The sequence below is a fragment of the Agelaius phoeniceus genome, chromosome 6 (assembly GCF_051311805.1).
Source record: "Agelaius phoeniceus isolate bAgePho1 chromosome 6, bAgePho1.hap1, whole genome shotgun sequence".
NCBI lineage: Eukaryota > Metazoa > Chordata > Aves > Passeriformes > Icteridae > Agelaius > Agelaius phoeniceus.
This window is the reverse complement of record NC_135270.1, coordinates 16,267,482-16,289,346: the sequence shown is the minus strand read 5'-3', so window position 1 is coordinate 16,289,346 and position 21,865 is coordinate 16,267,482. Positions and strand designations below refer to the sequence as shown.

At 46.2% G+C, this 21,865-nt stretch overlaps 1 protein-coding gene across 3 annotated transcripts in view; it reads right to left on the bottom strand.

Annotated features, from left to right (window-relative positions):
* Positions 1-16,208: 16,208 nt before the first annotated feature.
* NAP1L4 (nucleosome assembly protein 1 like 4) overlaps positions 16,209-21,865 on the bottom strand; it is a 28,704-nt gene continuing 23,047 nt past the window's right edge. For all 3 annotated transcript variants that reach the window (XR_008534423.2, XM_054634595.2, XM_054634597.2), the window contains one exon: positions 16,209-17,490. Coding sequence is in view for 1 of the 3 variants with exons in the window: in XM_054634595.2 (XP_054490570.1) it covers positions 17,452-17,490 (39 nt within the window). In the remaining 2 variants the exon portion in view is untranslated. The remainder of the gene's footprint in view (positions 17,491-21,865) is intronic.

The following is a 21,865-nucleotide window of genomic DNA, read 5'->3' as shown; positions in this document are numbered from 1 at the left end:
CTGGGCTTGATGAATGAGCCAGGAAGGGCTTGGCTGAGCTTTTCAGGGAGGGATGGGCTGGGAATTGCTCTGGGAAGACCGCGGTGGCCATCCCTGCTTGTGGGGTAGGGCAGAGCTGCAGAACATGTGTGGGGCTGTCACCTGGCATGTGAAGAGCTGCGGGCTTTTTCCTGAGAACCAGCACTTTATCCTACTTTTCAGTGTGATTTATTTTGTTTCAGTGAGGGGAACAGCCCAGACTGATTTACAATTAGGTTGTACAACTACACTTTCAGGGCAGATGCTGGTCTGCTCTGTAAAACCACTTTCTGACCAAAAGGCCCCATAAAAATAAAGGAGCTGGAGCCAACCAGGAGCAGAGCTGGATATTAAGCAGAAATCAATAGGATATTTTCAATTTGGCCCCAAAATGAAACAGGGAATGGTCTTTGTGCACAGGAAATGGGACACCATTTCAAAAAGAGAAAAAAAAAAAAAACAAAACAGGCAGCAAGTCAGGAACATACAAGGAACATCTGGAGGAAGGCTCCTGGTGTGGAAAGGCTTCAGGACTTGGGCATGTTTGTGCACACCTTGCTTCAAAAGTTCCATTAAAGAACCTGAATTTCCTTTTACATGAAACTTGTAGATGCAGGGTCAGAAGACCACTTTGGTCTCTGCCTTTCTGCTTTTGCTTTCATCTGGGTGATTTTTCTTTTGCATTTATCCATCATTTTGAAATATTCAAAGCCTCCCCCAGCTGTCACCTCAGTAAACTTGCCTTAATACTGGCCAAATTAGAAAACTGCTAGGGAAAAAAGAAAAAAAAGGAAAAAAAGTGAAAAAAATTGCTCACAGTAGAAGAAGGTAGGTTCTTGCTGAATGGGGACCCTAGTTTTGAACATATGTCCATTGTATGAAGGCTCAAAGTTTTTACCTAAGATGGGTTAGTTCAGTGGATAAAAGAATAAAAAGAAAATCTAGTAAAGTACCATAGGGTCTCTGCCATTGTGACCATGCAGAAATTCCCTAAAGCAGGTTTTAAAATTTAATTACATTTACTGATGTAAAAGAAAGCAAAGGTGACTGCAGCTGAATCCACAATGGGCAGCAGAGCCAAACCACGAGCAATTTCCTACAGGAACATTTCTCAGGAAAGAATGGAGAGCTGCAAGGAGCTCAGAACCATCTGGTCCAGGAAACGTGGCAATTCCTTACAAGCAAGTAGCACAGCCCTAATCCTAGTGCTTGCCATGGTAGCTGGTCACTGCTGATACAAGAATATAGTGTTAATTTTTCCTGAGGAAAGAAAAAATATTTATATTGCCCTATTTTTTAAATAAGGTTAAAACTTTGGTGAAGTGCTGACAGAGGGCACTGGTTTCACCTCAGCACCTGGGGAGAGGGGTAAGAGATGTGAGGCAGCCCTGCATCCTAGCCTGGCACCAAAGCTTGGGACAAGTGTCACAGGGTGCTGTGAGTATGTGTGGGCAGTGGATGGCTTTGATAATTAAGGGCCATGACCAAGCTGCAGCTAATGGGAGCTTTGGGTGATTGCAGCTCAGGTGCTGCTGCTGTCTCTGTCCAAGCTGGGAGGAACCTGTCCCTCCCTTTAGTTTGGGTTTAGTTGTTTGCTGTGTTACCAGTGAGAGAAAGAGAAGGGATGTTTTTCTTGCAGCCCAGCACATTACCATGGCCATTCCTTGACAGTGTGTGAGCTCCCAAACACAACCACCTTTAATATAAAGCTGCCTTTAATATAAAATCATCAGGCACTGGCCCTTCCTTGCCCCCCAAATACAGGACATCTCCAGGAAACTCAAAATTTAGGAATTTGTCTCTGTTCTTAGGAAGAGGGGGAAAATAACCCAGTGAGGAGTGTGAAGCAGAGGAAGGTGATGGGAAGCAGACTGACAGTCACAGGAGCCTTGTCCCACACGGCCATCTCCCTCTTCCCACACTTGCCAGGGGTGCTGGCACCACCCTCTGCTCTGCCCCAAAGCAATCTCCACTTTACCAGGGGCATTTTAGAAGCCTAAATGGCAATTTGGCATGGAAGTGTGGCTTCATCCTCCTCCCAGGAGAAGGGACCAGCATTCAGCCACTGAGGGGTGGGTGCTTGTACGTGTGTTGTGTACAGGGCTGATTTCATGGGTGTGGGATGGGATGGCCACACTCAGCCTCGATGGATGGATGGGCTGGTGGTGCCAGCTGTTGCAGGCTGCCTCGATGGCTCTGCCGTGCCCCATGGCTCTGCAGTGAGTGCCCGCTCCAGAGGAGGGCTTGGTTTGATCATTGTTTCCGAGGGAGGCGTCAGTGCCCTGCTGCCGGCAGCATCGGGTTGCCGTAGCTACCTCTGTGAGTCACGGTAACAAAGCACGGCAGCCAGGCAGGCACCGCCGGGAGCAGCCCGGGCTTTGAGGTCAGGGATGAGGATGGATCGGGATCACACCGAGGAAAAATGCCAAAAAATTGGGGGTTTTCTCAATTTAATGCCACAGGCCCATCAATAGGACCTGCTGCCCTTTTTGTGGGATTTAGCCATGCATTTATCCCACCAAGGTTTCCAGCTGGCCCAAACTTTGCATCTCCCTCCCAAAAGATGCAGGAGCTGCAGCTATTAGCCATTGCAGGGTACTGGCATTCCTGCAGCTGCCTTGGGTTTGTTCCCCCTGTCCCTCTGTAATCCTGGAGCTGTGCATCTCCTCTCCCAGGGCTCTGTCCCAGGAGAAGGACCCCTAATTTTTCTGGCATTAATGCAGGCTTCTCAGCAGCAGAGGGAAGTGCAGACTGAAGGCTGTAAAATTGCTTTTATTATAATGATTTCAACATGACATCTGTAGGGGAAAAAGCTGGTTTACAGGACTGACACTGTAATCCTGGCAGCTGAAGTCGATTAGTAACAGAGGAACATATGGTCCTGCATTGTAAATTGCTGCCCTCCATGTTTATATTAGGGCGTAGCTGTACCCACAGGCACTTTTAGCTGGAGCTCAGTACAGTGACCACTGGGTCTCCAAGGAAACCTGTACTCAAAAAACCCTAAATAGCTGTAAACTAAAAGGGTGGGTTGTTACTGGGGAAAGTCTGTGATGAGCAGAGCTTTTTCATGTTTTTCCCATTTTATTCCATTTTTTTTCACATCTTTATACTCCTTAAAATATTTGGTTGGGTTTTTTTAGTTTTTTTTTGGTTTTGTGTTTGGTGGTTTTTGTTGTTGTTGTTGTTGTTGTTGTTGTTTTTAGGAGCTTTTTTGTATGTTTGTTTGGGTTTTGTTTTTGTTTTTTAGACTGTTCTAGAGTATCTCTGGGAAATTTTTGGCTATAGTTCCTTAATATTCTCTTCCTTCAGAAATGCCCTGGGACAAATTGGTGTCATTGGGTCCCTCCAAACTCCGCTGGTGAGCTGGTGGGTGCCAGTCCCTCTGTGGGCAAGACCTCCTGGAGCAGCATGGAGCACATCAGGGCCAGCTACCCGTATTGGAGATGCCCTGGGAGGGGGCTCAGTCTCCCTTGGGGATGTTCAGACCTTTCCATAATCACAGAGAGCTTGGGTACATCGCTCCAAGATGGCCAAGCTCAGGTGAAGAAGCTCTTCTCTTAGGGGCAGATCACTGGGAAAGGTCTCAGCCCGGGGGATGAAGGCCACCCAGGCTGTTTGTTAGGTGATTACAGTAAATGATAGGCAGCCAGGCTGGAGCTTTTGTGTTAATTTAAACAAGGGCATCAGAGGAAGCATCTTTGCTCAATCTGGGAGATCCTTTTTTTGTACCCTACGCAAGCCATGGATTAATCAGCAATAGCACGTCGCCCAGCTTGCTCAATTTACTAATATTTATCTGACTAAGACTCTTTTTTCCTGAGAAGCTTGAAATGTCTCATCCCACTGAGTCAGTGTGTTACCATTACATGTTGTAAACTGCTGCAGACAGTCATGGAGCAGTTGTGAGGAGCTGGGAAGAAAAGATGTCATTTCCCGTCAGCCGGTCCTTGGCTGTGCTCTGCAGCAGACAGCCAAATAAGGGTGGGAATGTGCCAAATCAAACCTGCTTAGGACAACTCCAGGCACCTAAATTCCATACTGGGATTAAAAACTGGGGGAAGAGGGGCTGTTTTGCTCTGTCTCTTCTCAGCAGCCTGGGCATGACTGTGTGTGTAGTGTGTTCCCCGCTTTGGATGTTGTACAGGTGTTTAGTTTGGTTATTAAAATAAAAATGGAAAAAGAAGTCTTGTGTTATCTGGTCTTTTGAGCTGTTGGTGCCCCTCCTAATACCCATATCTCTGAGCCTTTTGGCCCAATTTCAAGACCGTTTGGCAGAAATACAACAGGTAAAAACATCCCTGTGTGGCTTGGCCTGGCTTGGAGGAGCCTGGGTGCATCTTCATGCAGATGAGGAAGGTGTTGACCCCACAGTTTGGGTTTGGTCCAGGACTGCTCTTTAGATGCTGGTGGACCTCAATATAGCCTGTTCTCACAATTCTCTTCACAAAGCAGCTTGCTGAGTGTGGTGGTTTGACAGGAAATGTGTTTTTTGGGATGCTGTGTTTTTGGCCAATGGATATTCAGGCTTTAATATTGGCATTTAACCTGGCCATTGAGACATGGACACGCCTCTGAGAACACGGGGTTAAAAGCAGGGCTCTCCCCTGGGAGGGTCCTCTTGGGTTTCCGGCGGGAAAGAGTTCGGGTCTGTAGTTGTAGAGTAGTTAATAAAGTTCTGGTTCTTTTTTCCCTAAGTAGGAGCCTGCTTTGCTTATTCCTGGTCACATCTCACAGCAGAAACCAGGGAGAAGGTATTTTCATGGGGGCACTGGCATTGTGCCAGTGTTAAACCATGACACTGAGCATCATGGGGGGATCCATGAAGACGCTGAGCTGTCAGTGGGGAGCACAGAACCCCATGGCAGGGCCCTGTGGGACCCATGGGGACTCAGTACTTCCCCTTCTGCCAAGGGAATGGAAAGCCCACCCAGTGGCTTGCCAAGCCCTGCCCTGAACTGTGAGGTTATTTACTGACCCCTCTGAATGCTGTCAACATTTTCCCATGTCCTGTGAGCTCAGAAGATGGTTTAGGCTACAGCTCACAGTTTTAAAATGATGGGACATTCTCCTGCTGAAGGATTCAACTTCTCATACTAAATCTCTTGGGACACATATTTGGGATATCTTTATTTTCAGCAGCAACAATAAATGTCTGACACCTCAGCCTGGGTTGACACTGATGAGCTCTTTGCATAGGAAGTCCCTGGTGGTTGCAGCTCATGCCATTCAGCCTGGCACTGCCTGCCTGCTGCCAGGCAGCCTTTTATTACCCTGCTGTGCTTTTACTGGAGATTGTGAGGGGCCAGGCTTTGCAGAAATACGCTGACATTGCATACTGAAGGTCACTGCTCCACATTACCTGTCCTTTCGAAATCTGCCAAGATCCAGGAAGTGGCTTTAAACCATCTTTGTCCTGTCGTAATCTGTGTGTGGAGACTGTGGAAGGTTCAGATGTCTTGTGTCACACAGGGCAGCATGGCCCGTGTCCCCACCTGGCTGTCCTGACAGCACAGCACTGAGCTCCCTCTTGGCACATCCTCCTGCCCCCACATTCTGAATTTTCCCTGTTTTTTTGGGGTTTTTTACAGTATATAAACTTTTGGAGTAAACACTGAAAAGGATCACAGGACTGCCTGACCACAACATCAGCAAACTTTAGGGAGTTGGGGGGAATATAAGGTCATGGTACTGTCCAGCTTTGGGATGTTTCCTGTCTCCAGGAGGGCTGGAAAGACATCAAAAAGAAACTCCTCCAGTGCATCATTCCCAGAAGTGGCCAGGGCCAGGCTGTGGGAAGTAGCTGGAGGGGAAAGAGCATCCTTTCCCTCCTGGACAGCTGGGGTGTGTGTGGCAGACCGGGTGGTAGAGCTGATACTGTGTTTCTCATTGTGCTTTGGCTGCCAAATTTTCTTTTTGAAGCCAGGACACTGCACTGTGGTAGATGTGAAGGGAAGGAGTTTAGATGAGGGTTTAAGATTTTTTTTCTATTTTCTCCTGAGGCTTTTACCTCCTTGCCAGTGTTTCCACTGCTGTGATCTTTACCTGCTACCATTACCCTGCTGCTCCCCCACTGAACCTGTGCCATGACCAGGCTTCTGCTGGAGCAGGCAGTGGGAGCTGAGGATGCTCTGTTGCCTGGCTGCCAGTGCTCAGGAAGGCTGGAGGGAAACAGGGGTCTCATATGGTGGATTAAAATGCAATAAATACTCTCTAGGCATCAACTTCAGGTCATTCAGTGACATCTGAAAGCCATGGGGGAGAAAAAAAATCCTAAAAACATTAGATAAAATGAAAAATGGAAATCAGCAATGTGTATTTTTCCAGTTCTGATTGGTTTTCCTAGTTCTTACCTAAGCTGATTTGTCTCCCCACTCCTACCACCAAATAAATGAAATGGTTTGGAGTGAGCCCAGTAGTCCTGAGCTGTGGATGCTGGTGTTTATAAGCTCCATGTGCCTCCCAGTTTGTACCTGTCCTTTGCCTCGTGGCTCGTGTGGCAGGGGATAGCAGGAGTCCGCTTGCTCCTCAAGTTAATATTTGCCAATGGGGCTAAAATGTAAAAGTCAAACTCTCTTCTTTCCTGCTGGTTACTCAGCCCACCTCATACTCAAACACCTGGCCCCACCTGGGCAAATATTTGCAATGAGTAGCTCAGGGCATGTCCCACCAGGCTGAGAGCTGGGGCTGGGCAAGCATCAGTGATGCTGTCATTCTCCTCCTGGTGGTCCCTGTGCTGCTTGGCTGAGCCAGGAGGTGTGAAAGGGAAATCCTAAGCCATAAAAAGCTGAGGATTTTTTTTTTCCTGCTCTGTTAGAAAAACTACAATTCGGTGGCAGGGAGAAATGGGTTTGAGGAAACCTTTGTGTGTTTTGTGGAGGGAGCAAAAAGCCAGTGTTCTAGGAGATGGGTTTGAGCCTGGTGGCCCAGTGGCCCTGGGCAGTGTGGGAGCCCAGTGACTGCAGCATTTACGAGTGGAAAAAAAGATGTAGGGAGAAAGTTTGTGATAAAGCAGGGAGGCAGTTAAGAGGAGGAAATGAGGGTGCTTAGCATGTAACCTTGGCCAGGCTCTGCTCCCCCAGGACGAGCCAAAAATAGATTTCCCTGGAGGCAGGGCAGCCCAGGTTACAGTGGAATGATGAATGGGGGATAAAGCCATGTCACAGAGGATCGGGGGGAGCAGGACAGAGATGCTATGCTCAGCCAAGAGCATCCTGCTGCTTTATTTGGGGCAGTTTTGTTCCCCCTTCCCAGGGGATTCCTCTGGAACCTGGGTCCCATACTTTCCCCTTTGCATGTCCTCTGTCAGCTCAGTGGGGCTCCATCCCAGCCTCTGGTACAGCTGCAGGGGTGGGGAGGAAGTTATTTGCATTGATCTGAAAACTCAGGACATCTCTAACACTGTGTGACAGCTTAAAACACATAAACTCCTTTTCTGTGGATAATCACTGAGAGCTGGCTGGGGCAAATATCACAAAATCTTAGCTATTATTCCCAAATTACTGGTGTCCTTTAGAACAGGGGTCTTTTCTTCAGCCAAGGACAGGTGGCACTGACTGGCATTTACCACCCAGGATGGGTTTATCTGAGCTTCTCTGGAGGTGTTGCAAGCAGGGTTGCTACAGCAGGGATAAAGTGCTTTAAATTCCTTGTTTCCTCAATCCATTTATCGGCTGTCGGACATTTGTAGTGTGGAGCCCTGCTGGCCTTTGGAGCCCGGAAATAACCTCCAAACGGAGCAAAACGAGTTAAAAGGCTTGGCAGGCAGCCAGGATGACTAAGTCATTCTTCCAGCCTTACTGGAGCAGGAGTCAGGCATGGAACCGGACACATTTCCCATAATTGGAAACCCCTGGTCAGAGCCGTGGGATCCGGGGCTGCAGCAAAAGCCCTCGTGCGCTGTGAGCGGCCGGGGAGGCCACGGGCAGGGCACTCCAGAGGGGACATGCATGTCCATGACTGTGCCTGTTTGCAAGAGCAGTAACCCAGGGACACAAACAGCAAATCACACATTTGGCCAAAATACTGGAAAACGAGGCTGGAGTTTCCGACACAGACGCTGCCAGCCCCCTCTCATTGCCAAGGCTTTTCTGAAAGCCTTTTTGGACTCCCATAGGCACAGGGGAGTGTGCACATGGCACATCTCCAGCCTTAACTCTCCTCATGAGACCTTCAAGTGAGAAGCTGTGCGAGAGCAGGAGGAAAAATGTTTGATTTCAGTGACAACACCTCTTTTCTTCCTGCCACGGAGGACAGGACTCATCTGTGGGCACTCCAGGAACACGTGACAAGAGCCAAGCACTCTGTGGGAGCTGTGTGGGTGCTCCAGCACCCACAGCTCATTGAAGCACCCATCAGCCACCCTGCCGGCGCCACCTGGCCCACAGCACACTGAAACCCATCATCACCACCGGATGCTGCTGGGAAATGGGCAGTGGAAGAAGAAAACCAGCACCCCTGGGCTGGTCCCCTGGGCAGAGGTGTCCATGGCACTGGGATTTTTGGCCCTGGCTGGCCTCTGAGCACATTTCTTTGCAGCACACCCAGCCACAGCCTCTCCCATGGCTGATAACGAGCTGAGCTTGACCTTTATCTTTGGTGACTCATGGCTGCTCCTGTTTCACTTGCCTGTCAAGGGCCGGTTGTCTCCTCCATGGGAAAACTCTTTGAGTGTTGACCAGGGGCAGGAGAAGCACAACCACACCTGCAGCCAGAAATCCCCTTTAGCCACAGCCATTCCACCACTTATTGTCCTTTGGTGCCTCACTCGCTGCTTCTGCTTCTGGTGTGAAGCCAGGCTCTAACAGTGAAGGCTGCTCACAGATGGATTAGGATGAGGGTGAGGATGAGGATGAGGATGAAGTTGCCCCAAGGGAAGGGTACCCTGTTCCCCAGCCTGAACTGCAGGAAGGCAGTTTTCATCCTCTGCAAGCAGTTGCTGCATGTCACCTTGGATCAAGTGATTTCTCATCCAGCAGTAATGAGGGAAAAAAGGGGGGAAAGGCCTTCATCTCGTGAGAAAGCTCGGTATTGGGATGGAGAAGCAGCTGTCTCTGTGGGAGCAGATGCATTTCTCTGGGAGATAACAGGTTGTGGGTCACTGTAAAGCAGTCCCCTCCACAAACCATGCCGTGATCGATGATTGCTGCGGGTAGCGAGGGCGATGAGCTTTTGTGGAGCATCTGGGACCCCAGGGCAAAGGAAGTGGGAAGGCAGGGAGGAGGTTTGTGCTCAAAGGGGGCTGGCACGGAGCCTGCAGCAGAATCTCAGCCCCAACCTTCAAAGGGAGGAGGCTGCTGGCTCAGTGCTGACGGTCCCAGCTCCCACCCAGCTGTTTCAAAAGGCAGGTTTCCCTTCTCCCTGGCTAAAGGCGACCTTGTTCTCCCACCTGGCCGGCAGCAGGGGTGACTCAGCGTGCCCACACAGCAGCGCCAGCCAGCTCCAGCTATATTTGACGAGCAGGTGAACTGATCATTGCTCACAAGGACCTTGGACCTTGCCTTCTTCCCCTTTTCTTCCCTTTTATCTTGCCCTTGCCCTCCCTGGGGCTCCGTGGAGTGGCACTGGCCATAGTGCAGGCCTGGCCACCTTCCTGCCTGTGCCAGCTGCTCTGTGGGCACCTTGGGCATCCCAGCCATGCCTGGCCAGCAGCTCGGCGCTCCCTGCAAGCCAAGGGCAAGGCTGGCAGTGGCAGCTGGGGCGGAGGGAACGCCGAGGGCGCAGCGCAGCCGCAGCGCCGCCAGCTTCTCCTCTGAATGACTTTTTATCTCTGTCGAGAGGAAGTCGTAAAGTGATTGTGTTTTATTGAAACACGATGAGGGAGGACATCCCAGCACATGGAACCAAGTCAAGGCCAAAGCTCCTGCTGCCTGGCTGCCAGAGAGAGCAATAAAGCACAGACACTCAGCCAGCAGCTCGGGCCCTGCAATTATCACTGCTTCCCGAGGGACATTTTTACCACGTGCCTCCATTTTTCCCTCTCCAGTCATGCTTTAGCACAGACAGACAAGGTGGTTTCTACAGGAAGAATGAACAAGTGAGCTGGGTGGGTCAGTCCCTCCTTGGTGCTCACTGTCTGGGGTCATAGGGAAGGTGTTTCTATCATAGGGCAGCTGCCTGATGCTTGGCATAAGAAATAAAAATAAAATAAAATAAAAATAAAATAAAATAAAATAAAATAAAATAAAATAAAATAAAATAAAATAAAATAAAATAAAATAAAAAATAAAACCAGCTCCCAGTTGTGGGTCTGCTTTAACTTTCAGACACTCATCCCACCCCAGCAGCTCCTCCTGCCCACATGCATCAAGCACTTTATCCAGGAGGTGTTTCTCGCTGGTGCAGTGTGTGGGGAGGGCTTGGTTTGGCTTGGGAGGGCTTTTTGGGGTTTTGTTGATTGGGGTTTTTTGGGTTTTGTTTTGTTTTTGGGTTTTTTTAAAGCTATTTGCTGCCCCTTTGATCTGCTGGCTCTAGCACAAAAAGAAAAAAAAATAAAGATAGAAGAAAAAGAGAAAAAAAGCTGATTGCAGCTGGCCTGGGGGTGCTGGGGCAAGATCTACCATTGCCAGCGGCGTGGCTGGGAGGCATCTAGCTTCCATCTGCTCCTGCCAGACAGCCCAGAGCCCCCATGAAGCCCTCCCTGCCCAGGGGGATGAGGGAGGAGCCCCCTAAAAACCATACCCAGATATCTCCCTTTGTGCCACTGACAAGCTCGAAGGGGGTCGGACCCCCCTCCCCTGCACCAACACCCCCTTTAATTAAAAATTGAAATCATGTAATTGCCTCTTCATTAAAGCCAATTAAAGCCCGGCTGACAAGGGAGGAGGCGGCACATTTTGCAACTCGCCGCGGAGATGAGAAAGCGCGCACCGCAATTACGGTGTCTGTTTGCTCTGCCTTCCCCCAACGTCTTCATCAGGGCTGCCTTTGAAATGGGACTCGCAGTGAGATGCTGCTGCTGGCGGGCTCCTCGCAGCCGGCAAACCCCGCGTACTGGTCGGGCTGGGTGCTGGGAGAGGCTGCCGCACACCGCGGAGGAGAAGGGAGGCCGGGCTGCCTCCTCTCCTTCCTCTCTCTCCTCTTCTTCCTCTCTCTGCTCTCCTTCCTCTGCCTCCTCCTGCCCTGCGCCCGCAGATGAGGCCAGGTGTGGAGGAAGGATGCTCAGGGGGATGAGAGGCAGCGAACAAGACTGGGGGCAGCATTCCTTGTGCCAGGCTCTGCCAGGGGCTTGCTGGAGCTGGATGCCCACTGCAGCTCTGCATTTTGGTCTCCATCTCCTAGGGATGCTGCAAGGTCATGGATGGCTCTTTTCCAGGGCCAGGAGCACCCACAGGGGTGATCCCCACCCCTGCTTGGATTCAGGAACGGTGCTGATCTCACACTGTGAGGTGGGGTGAACGTTCAGAGCGCTGCTGGTTTGCTGTCCCCAGCCATAACAGAATCAGTTCCCAGGGGTTCAGTCCCAGAGTGTTTATTTGCAGCCTCATTGGGTGAAAGGGACTGAAACACCTGCTCCCCAGAAGGCACAAGATGAAGCTGCAGGTGGAGGGAAAGAGGGCTCCATCCCCTCTGCTCCTTGGCCAGGAGATCCCCAAAGCAGCCAGGCCATCCCTGTGACCGCAGGAGTTTCCAGCAGAAGCAGCTCCAGCGAGTCTGAGTCGGCACTCCGGGTGCAGAGTGGGGCACATGTGGAATGCTGCACTGCTGCTGCTGCTGCTGATCCACACGCCGGCTCCGCGATTTTCCCTCCTGCTGCCCGGCTTTGAAACGCCTGAGCAAGCAGCCCTTGCAAACACTTTATTGCACACACGCACTTGCCTACGTTTTGACCTGAACTGTGCTTATTAAACTTTCTCTTTTTTTTTTTTTTTAATGTAATAACAGTCCAGTGTTCTTTGTAGGCAATCTGTCTTCAAAGATCTCCTTTTTGATCTTTTCATACGCTAAGCAACAATTCAGCCTATATAAATCTCAGATTGAAAGTGCATAATTTGTTTTTCCCTGATTTTTTGAAGCGGTAAGAGATGAAACGGCTCAGGGGAATGTCAGCAGCAGTTATATCTTAATTGTTTTTTCTCTGCATCAAAACGCCTTGAACTGTTTACTCGTGTGCAGGAGCTCTGCATGACCTCTACAGCAAGTGCTGTAACTCCCCTAACAAGTTATATCCCATCACCGACTCCAGCAGTTGGCTTTAGTAGGAGCTCCAATACACATTTTTCACCCAGCCTTCATTCTCTCATGCTCTTTCTGTTCAGGCAAATCAAAGAGTTTGGAATGTGCCTTAAGTCAGGAGCATGAAAAGGAAGAAGGAAGACCAGATAATTGGGTTAAATAAAAGAACAATATTAAAAAAAAAATAAATTCCCAACCTCCTTCTAAGTGGGATCTAACAGAGATCTGTTTATCAAACAGACATTAATTAACTAAGCAAGTTCTCATTTATCCCTAAAAGGTGGACTCAAAAACCAGAGTGACGTTGCTTTGTAAAAAAAAAACAAAATTTAACAGCTCACAAGGAATATTTGCACAATGCAAAAACTTGCATTAGTAATAGATCGGACCATCCTATGCTGTTTGGTTTCTGCCCCAAACAGGGGCAAATTATTATTTTTTTGTTCCACCCTTTAGGCTGTGATGAATGTTTCTTTCCCTAGCGTTTCCCTTCTCTTCAGCCCTTTTTCTCAAGCTGGGATGGGTCTAGTACGGGTTATGTCCACCTTGCAGATGCTGGGGGAAAGCAGGGAGGTGGGGGCAAGCCAGCAAGAGGCCACAGCATCACTGGTGATGCTTTTTGGGGAAAGGAAACTTTGCTGGGAGGGATCTTTTTTGCAGTGGGGCACTGTTACCAAGGTGGCTCACAGAAGCCAGGAGGCTTCTATGTGGAGCAGAGCTGGCAGCTGCAGCACAGGCTCACTGGGTTGTATTAACCGGCTCTGGCATCCCCACACGGTGTCCAAATTCCCACGGTAAAATGCGGAGGGTAAGGCAGCTTGTGCAAGAGGCCAGCGCTGCTGGGTGGAGCGAGCGTTTTCGCTTGTGTAATGGAGAGGTGAACCAGCAGAGAGGAAAGGCAGCCTGGAAACAAAAGCTGGCACTTGACAAACTGCTCAGTCTTCATTCACATGATGCCTCATTAACAGCACACAGGCTTGGATTTTTTAAAATTTTTTTTCCCTTTTCTTTTTCTTGGATGCTTGTCAAACCAGAGTGACTTAGGGCATCTATTGTTTAGGATTCATGGCCCTGGCCCGTGAGAGGCTGGTGGTATTTAGGACAGCAATATGAGCAAATGGAAAAAAAAATAATTTCTTCCTGCTATTAGTGTGATAAGCCATTTGAAAAAGGGAGGATGTAAGTTTTTCCATGCACAGGTCACAGCTACTGCAACAGAGTTGTTTGCACACCGATTTGTAGTGAAAAACATGGACAGCAAAGGTAAAAACTGTGAGGACTTCACCTCCAGGGAAGGAGTCCTGAACAGATATTGACATAAAATCAATTCCCTGTGGATTTTAGTTGGGGAATAATACAGGTATTTATCCTTGGGAAAAGGCAATAGAATAAAGAAGCATGAATGCAGAACTCTTATTTTTTTTATACATTGCCATTTGTCATAGACTCAGAATTGTTTGGGTGGGAAGGGACCTTACAGAACATCTCCTTCCAACCCCCCTGCTATGAGCAGGGACACCTTTCACTAGACCAGGTTATTCAGAGCCCCATCCAACCTGGTCTTCAACACTGCCAGGGATGGGACATCCACAATTTCTCTGGGCAACCTGTGCCAGTGCCACACCACCCTCAATAAAGAATTTCTTCCTAATAGCTAATCTAAACCTGCTGTTGTTCAGTTTGAAGCCTCCTTGTCCTGTGAGCATATGTCCTCTAAATAGTCCCTCTGCATCTTTCCTGTCAGCTTAGCTGGGAAGGATGTTTCCTGAGCTAGAGCTGTTTCCAACAGTGCTGGTGCAAAGATGCTTCAGAAGAAGAAGGTGCATATTTCCAGCACAAATTCATAAGGTGGTGCAACCTCAATGCAATGCCAGGCAGTGGGGCCATGTCTCACATCTTGAACTCACCTCTGCATCGCTGAGCTCGCAGAGAGAGCGATTTCCTCGTGCTGAACTAGTCTGACCTCTTCTTACGTGTCCCTCTGCAGCGTGGGGCTCCTCGGCCTGTGCTGTGCTGAGCTGGCTTCCCAGCCAGACCTCATTTGCTTGAGGAACTGCCAGCAAGGCAGCATTTAACTGAGCGTGAATCCATTACCAGCCTCCTTTATTCTAAAACAGGAAAAGCTCGTTTAATGAAGAGAGTGGAAACACACAGAGACCATCTTAATTTTTCCAGGTACCACAGATCCTAACCAAATAGTGAACCCCAAATAACTGAACATACTGGAATTGAACTGAAAGCTCTGTTATCCCAAACACCAAATCTCCAGAAAGGTACCCTGGTGCTGTGCTGGACTCCTGAGAAACCACAGGCTGTCCCCGAGTTTCAGCTGGCAGCAGAGCATTTGCCATTTGTTCCTGTATCAGATAGGGCAGCAGGGCAGTACCTCCAAGGCTCTCTTCCTAGACAACCCAGGCACTAAGAGGCTGTTAATCATGTGTATCCCGAGCAGGTGACACACCAGATGAATTCCTCTTGGAGTGCTTCCAGCTGCTTCAGCTTTCAGGCCCAGAACTGGAGTTTTTCCTCCCTCAAATGAGAAGCCACCAACATGAAGGCTGCATCACCAAAGCATGTTCCCACAGACTAAACTTCAGGGTTTTTATCAGGGTGCTGAGATGACAATCAGGCATGGATGCACATAGAATTTTTGCTTTTCACCTCACCATTTTTAAAAAATTGCCACTAGCTTTACATAAGGCATTCATTTATTTGTCTCATGGCCCAGTCTACAAAACAAACCAATATAAAAAAAGAAATAAATTCATTCAAACAGTAACTTGTGGGTTTTTGCACACCCACACTCCATCAAGTCTGGATTTACCATTCAGCCTGGATTTATCTGGCCATGACATTCTGCCTACCACCTCAGCAGTTCTTCATACTCTGTTAAGAGGAATGAGCTGCACAGGTACCAGTTCATTTCTTGTAGACAAAGTCTGCAAGTGAAAACAGTGAAGTCTAAGAATTGCTCATCTCTGCCATAATTGGTAAGAGCTGCAGTGGGAAGAGCACAGCTGGGTTTTGACAAGATCTGTTTTTCTATTAGGTTGTGTCAACCAGCATTAACTCCACTTGAATGAATCCCAGGTCAGCTTTCCCATCGCTTTCCCTAGGATGAACATCTTGCTAGGCAGCTTCATTACCCACCCATCTCATTTGGCTCCCTAGATGCTGGCACATTTGCTCCACATGTTCTGGAATTTCCCGTTTTCTCAAAATTAAAGTCAGCCTTTCAGTATTCATGCACATAAATTACTTTGGTGTGCTAATTTGCAGATGTTTATCTCCAGGTAGCAGCACTCCCGTTTAACCATGTAGTGGAAAGTACTGCTTGAGGATGGGGAACTATTATTCAATTTCCTCCAATATAAAGAGAAACAAACCAGGTCAAATCTATTTGATGTACCTTGCACTGTGCTGAGCCAGTCTGCACATGGGCAAGCTCCATTCATTATTCCTGTCCTTGTCAGAACTGCCTGCACACTGCTCTCGCTGCTGGCCGGACTGCACTGCAGTCAGACTAGGCTACAAAATCTTATTTTTTAAAATACAGGCCAGAACCTATCCCTGTTCCTGCCTTCTTTCCTCATTCCTGCCTTAACACTGTGGCACCTGAGCAGTAGTGTTACATTTTCGGACTGCGAGGTCAGCTGTGGGAGTACCTTAACATTCATAAACCAGTTTGGCCCCCAGCACCTCATTCAGTCCGTGACCTAAGTGCATGGATCATGTGGAATCTTGTAATGATGCTGCCTCCCTAAAAACCCCAACTCTTACAAAAGATTCCAGACTGTTTGCTTGCAAATTGAGCAAGTTTGTTCTGATTTACATCAAAGAACTGCCAGCAAGTTATATTTACAAGGGCTCCTGTTTTGGCTTTTGGCAAGGAGAGATGTTGAGCCAGGAGCTGTATGGGCAAACAGCTGGAAAGGTGCTGTGTTTAACACTCCACCATTCAGAACAGGATGCTCATTTCTCCTAGGAAGCATTAGGGACCAGACAGGCACCACCAATCATGTTTCACAACTTTAATAGAATATTCTATCTATTCTGTACAAATTGAAAACACCGTATTAAGTTACAAATGTGTAAGGTAAGGCTGGAGCACTCTACATGCCTGGTCACAGTGTTGATACAGCTGCTATTCAACTGCTGCCAGAGGTTGGTAATGGATGCTGAAACTAGAAACGTGTACTTTTAAGTGCCACACAACAACAAAACGTAGTTTTGCAGACTTCAGAATGTGAAATAAAACAAATTGTGGAATGGAATAATTTCAGTGTTGCAAGTAAGACACCCAAACTTCAGATTTATTGAACTGACTCACTTTGATAGATTTCCGTGTTCATAGTGAAAGGTCCTTTCATGCTGGACACTAAGCAATAAGACTACTGGAAATTGTCTGGTTCTTTGGCTGCAACCCACTTCCACCAACAGCAAGTTTGGCCTTTACATTTTGATCTTCATCCAGAGGAGTTGTCATTTTGATGCAAGTTTGTTTCTTCTGTCTAGACTACTACATTGAGACCACTTTGAATTACCTGTTTTACAAGTACCCATATTGTATGCAAAAGAGGAAGAAGATTTTTCAAGTATATTAAAAACTATTAAAAAGCACTAATTCTGTCAAAGTACTTACAAACATGAATAAATAAATAGTAAGATGAACAACTAAATCTCAAATATGACACCCTCTTCAATGAAGTAAAATTACTTCAACTCAACTGGTTGTACTGAGATAATAAATATGACATTTAAAGCTGCTCAAGCACTAGTTCAATCTGTAGGTTGCAAGAAACATTAAAAAACAGGGGAGGGAACTAGCAAAAAAGTCATATTGCTCTATCTGTTTCAGCTACCATACATGTAATCCATTTACTTTAGCTTCTCAGCACATTGCTATTCCACGATTTTCAATGTCGAGCAAGAAAATGGATAATCCTCACATGGTAGTCTGGACTATTCCCTTATGCATAGGGCAAAAGGCTCTAAAGGCCTATTGACATACTTAGCTACAGTGTACCAACGGCTGTAGAGTGTGCTTTATTTAAACCTCATATTTCCCAAATGCATTGAAGTTGCCACTGTACATGTTAAGCAATAAAGTTAGTGAAAATCATGCATTTTAAAACAAATTAATTTTAAGCATTGTTAATAAGATTGTGCTGCAGCGATAAAATATCCTGAACTGCAGGCCAGGTATCCAACTATTTGTTACAAGTTGTTCAAATATCACTTCCAAGTGGTATTTCCTTATTACTGTTGTTTGCATTCAGCAGGTTGGCTGGACTCTTTCTGCATAAAGGGAAAAAGAGAAAATAAACAGTTAAAAATCAAATTGGCATAAAAGAAAACACTTCAACAAATACAGAGAAACTGGCTATGCAGTTCTGAATTAACTAGGTAACACTAGCATTTACAGGAATGCTACATGAAAACTCAAGCTACATCATAAAGGTCCAGAGTCACCACATTTACTGAGTTTCCCCTTGCCCCCAGCTGCTTGGTGCCCCATAATTTTTTAATCTATTTTTGTGCTGTTAACACTGCATCCTGTAGGCCAAGGTTCACACAAACAAGAAAGCAAACCACCACCTACTCCCCTCAACCACAGGCTCTATTTGACTTCCAGAGCCCTATTAAACCATTTTAACAATAAACTGCCACCTCCTTCAGCTCTGAGGAGGGAGGGAAGGCAGGCTGCTTATTCTGCAGCACGTCTGAGTTTTTCCTTAGGAGCCTTTCCCTTTCTGCTAAGGTGATAAAAATGTAATTAATGTGTTGATTTCTTCTAGGTTCTGCATCACCAGCAGGTAACTATTCAACAATTTAACACTGGGCAAGAAGTCCATATGTTAATCTGAGTATGTAAAAGTAGAAACATCTTCATTAGGTAGTTAAACAACTTCCCCTTTGGCAAAAGGAAGTGTATTTGGGAATGAGAACAAGTACTCAAACAGCTAAGAACTTCAGGTTTACACTGCACTTCTTGCTTTTTTTCCATTGTAAAATAGCATTCTTAGAAAGCAGGAGAATTTATTCAGTGAATTTCCACTTTGCTTCTCCCCTTACCATTCTTAATATAGTTTATTATACACAAACAGCAGTCACAGAAACCTGCTGCAGTCTAGTAAAGAAAAATACAGGTATAAAACACAACACCCTGAACCTCACTGATGCAAAATAAAATGTTTCTTAGTTACTATCCTAAAGAAGAGGTTTATGTGTTATAAAATATGTACCCATGCCCAGCTCAGTATACATCAAGTAACCAAGAGCTAAGACAACTGTAGCATTCTGCCTCTAGAAAGGAAGAATAGGTGCAAGTAATTTAAACTTCCTTATCATGAAGTTTTGCCTCAATAACCTGCACTAAATCCAGGCTGTTTCTCTGTTCCTCACCAAAAGTGCTTTACAGTCACAGTGGTCACCATCACTCCCACTGCAATTCAGCATTAGAGCCAAATGCACAGATGTGTCAGAAACCTTTCAGACTTCTTCCTTGTGGTATTCCTCACTCAGGACATCTGGCTAACCTTAACTTTGTTTTCTCTCATCTGCCTGAAGTTCCAAGTAACACCAATGTGAATTACATTGCACTGACTGGGGACTAAATACAGGAAAAGGGGTATGTTTACACAAAACAAAATTGGCATTCTTGCTCTTAAATGAAAATTTAACTGCCCCTGGTAGTTCATTGCATGCTATTCCTTTTTACTGAGGGCAAGCAAAACAGCAACATTTTTATCAAAAGTTTTCTAAAGGTTTGTATTCTCCTTTAAACTGCTTGGTATTTCAGCATGGACAGAGTAGTGTGCAGGCAACATCACTTCCTCTCCTCTTTGCCTTCTGGCTAAGAGCCATGATAAAACAACAAATCTCTTATTTAAAATGTACTTAAAAAAATCTTTCCATCTCTCTCCTTCCTTCCTTCCTAGTCACCTGCTATATTTAGATCAAGAAACACCTAGGTTGACCACCACAACCATTTCTGCCAAATTTTAATGATCAACCAAAACACTTGTTGTATTTTCTAATAAACTCCATTATCCTTTCCTTATTTCTGTAAACACTTAAATCGTATTTACTGCATGTAACTGTTTATCCTGTAAAAAGTGAGTCACAGAGATCACAAAGTTCTTTTTCAAGAACCTTTCAGTGTTGATTACTGCTCTCAGACAAAAAAAAAAAAATACAGTTTGAGGGGTTCCTGGATCTGAGTCAGTTGTTAAAGGATTTTGAGACAAATACTGCTATTTTTAGGTTACACTTGAGGATGTATCTCTGTTGGCCCTATATACAGAATGTTTAAGCAGGCCCTAAGTATGAAGGCACTATTTCAGATCCAGACTCCAACATAATCCATGTTCTTCCACCACTTCAACACAGCACTGCTTTTGCTGAGGAAGCCAGCATGTGAGCTCCACGCTGCCTTCAGCTACTCTCAGCCTCATGCAAAGCATCTCACAGCCTAATCCCAGAGCACACCAGCACAAAGAGACCACAATTCCCTTCCAGTTACAGCTGCTCCAGCAGGCACAGGCACACTGAAGCTCATCTCTGGCCTTTGCTGGCTCCTCTAAGATCAGGGCCCAGACTCTGAGCTGTGAGTGGGATGCAGAGCTGACATCCACACTCCCCTCTAAAGCCTGAGCCTGCTCCTCCTGCAGAGCCCAGACTTGGTGACACTGGGTCAGCCAACCACTACACTGATCTGCCTTAGCCCCTGTGCTGTTTATCACCCCATCCTGGCAAGGTTTCCATGCTCTATTTCCCTAAATTAACTTCCCATGATATCTTAGAAAGATAGTGAAGTGCATTGGCCAGACCAGAGAGACTTGAACTGGCAAAGATAAGGAGGAATTGCATCTTATTTAAAAATAAATTTAGCAGTAAACACACATATTCAAGATCACTACCAGGGCTACAGAGACAAGAATTCTTCTGGTTGTAAACAGATTCTTTACAGTAACCATAAGCAGACTTAAGTTCATCTTAAAATTGGTAGGATTTAAAATTTTTTTGTATCTTTAAAATATTTCATTTCATATTCACTTATTCTGTGCAAGGAGTTTAAACTGCTCTGGGCCTTGAATTTCAGTCTGAGATACTATTCCAATAGATATGAACAAGTTGAGTGAAACTCCCACCTATTTTTTCTTTTTTGCTAACAAAGATCAATATATAGCTTTTTGTTACTGCCACTCACTTGCTGCATCGCTTTCTCAGAATTAAAAATTGCACCTAAAATTCGCAGGAACATAGAGTTAACACACAGAAGAAAGCAGGTCTGAGTTAATACTGCTTTCTTGACTTTCCTACACAAACCCCACTGTGTCTGCCCATCCAGGTAAACTGGTGCCCTAGAGGCTGGGGACATAAGCCCAAAATTTCCATGCCTTTTATTTTAGCAGTTGTTTTTTTTTCAAAAGACATCCTAAAGGAAACACTGAATTTCTGTTAGTCTTCAGTGTTTAAACACACTAGGCAAGATACATTCCTAGGTGATTCAAAGAGCAATAAAGTCTTTATCTCCTTACTTTTCCAATTCACTTTTTGGGAAGCTTCCCATCTGCTAAGGTGGCCATGCAGGAACAGGCAGATCAACAGGATCTCATCTGAACAGGCAGATCAACAGGATCTCATCTGACTCCCCATGAACTCTGCTGCCAACAGCAGTATCAAGGCAGGCACCAGGCACTAAATCTGATGTCCTTTCCAGTGCAGAAGGTAGAAAGCCTTTCTGAAACATCTTCAATGGAAAAGTCCAATTATGGGACCTAAAACTGAATCTTATCTTTATTTCCTATTCTCTGTTACTGAAGGAGAAAAAGCAAGGATATTAGAATGCAAACCCAGAGCTAGCTGGAGTTAAGTGAGCAACCCTAACCCAAACTGCCTGCCTCCACATCAGGGCCTGGAAATGAATTTGCTGCTGCCACATCCTGCCACTGTAACCCAAAGACAAAAGATCTAGAAGCCCAAGCAGTCTCTCACACACAGAGCAGCTCTTCTGCTCGTGATTCAAACCAGCACTCTGCATTACCCTGCCAGCTACTTCTCAATTCAAGCACAGCCTCAGCAAGGTGAAATACAGGCAGCTAAAGGAATGGGACATGCAAGCACATAGAAAAATGCACTAGACAAAACCAGCTACATTATCCAGTTTTGTAGCATCTTCTGAAGCTACTTTTAATCATCTGACTGCTCAGTCTTCCAAAGCCACAACTTAGACATGGCACAAGTGCTTTGTGTAAGAGATGATAATGATCTGGTTGTATCTGAACAACTCCAATGTACTTAAAAAACTCACAGGAAGGAAGGAGGAAAAGTTTGCAAAGCAGAAAGTGTTGACATGCAGCAAAGGTACTACAACAATACAACAAATACACTACAACAATAAAGGAAGAGGTAGTATGGAAATGACTGAAAAGGAGAAACTGGATTTGAAAGGAAAACAGACCAATTATTTTTGTGTACATGGAAAAGAAAACTATTCTAGAAAAGAAAAGAAAGGAGTGGGAACTGGAAGGCAAAGAAAGGCAAGGAACAGGGAACAAAAGGATCAGAAAATGATACGAGCAGGAAAAAGAATGGAAAACAGGACAGAACTGGGGTATCAGTGTCAAAAAATGAAATAAAATAATTCCAAGTTGACTTGAAAAATTGG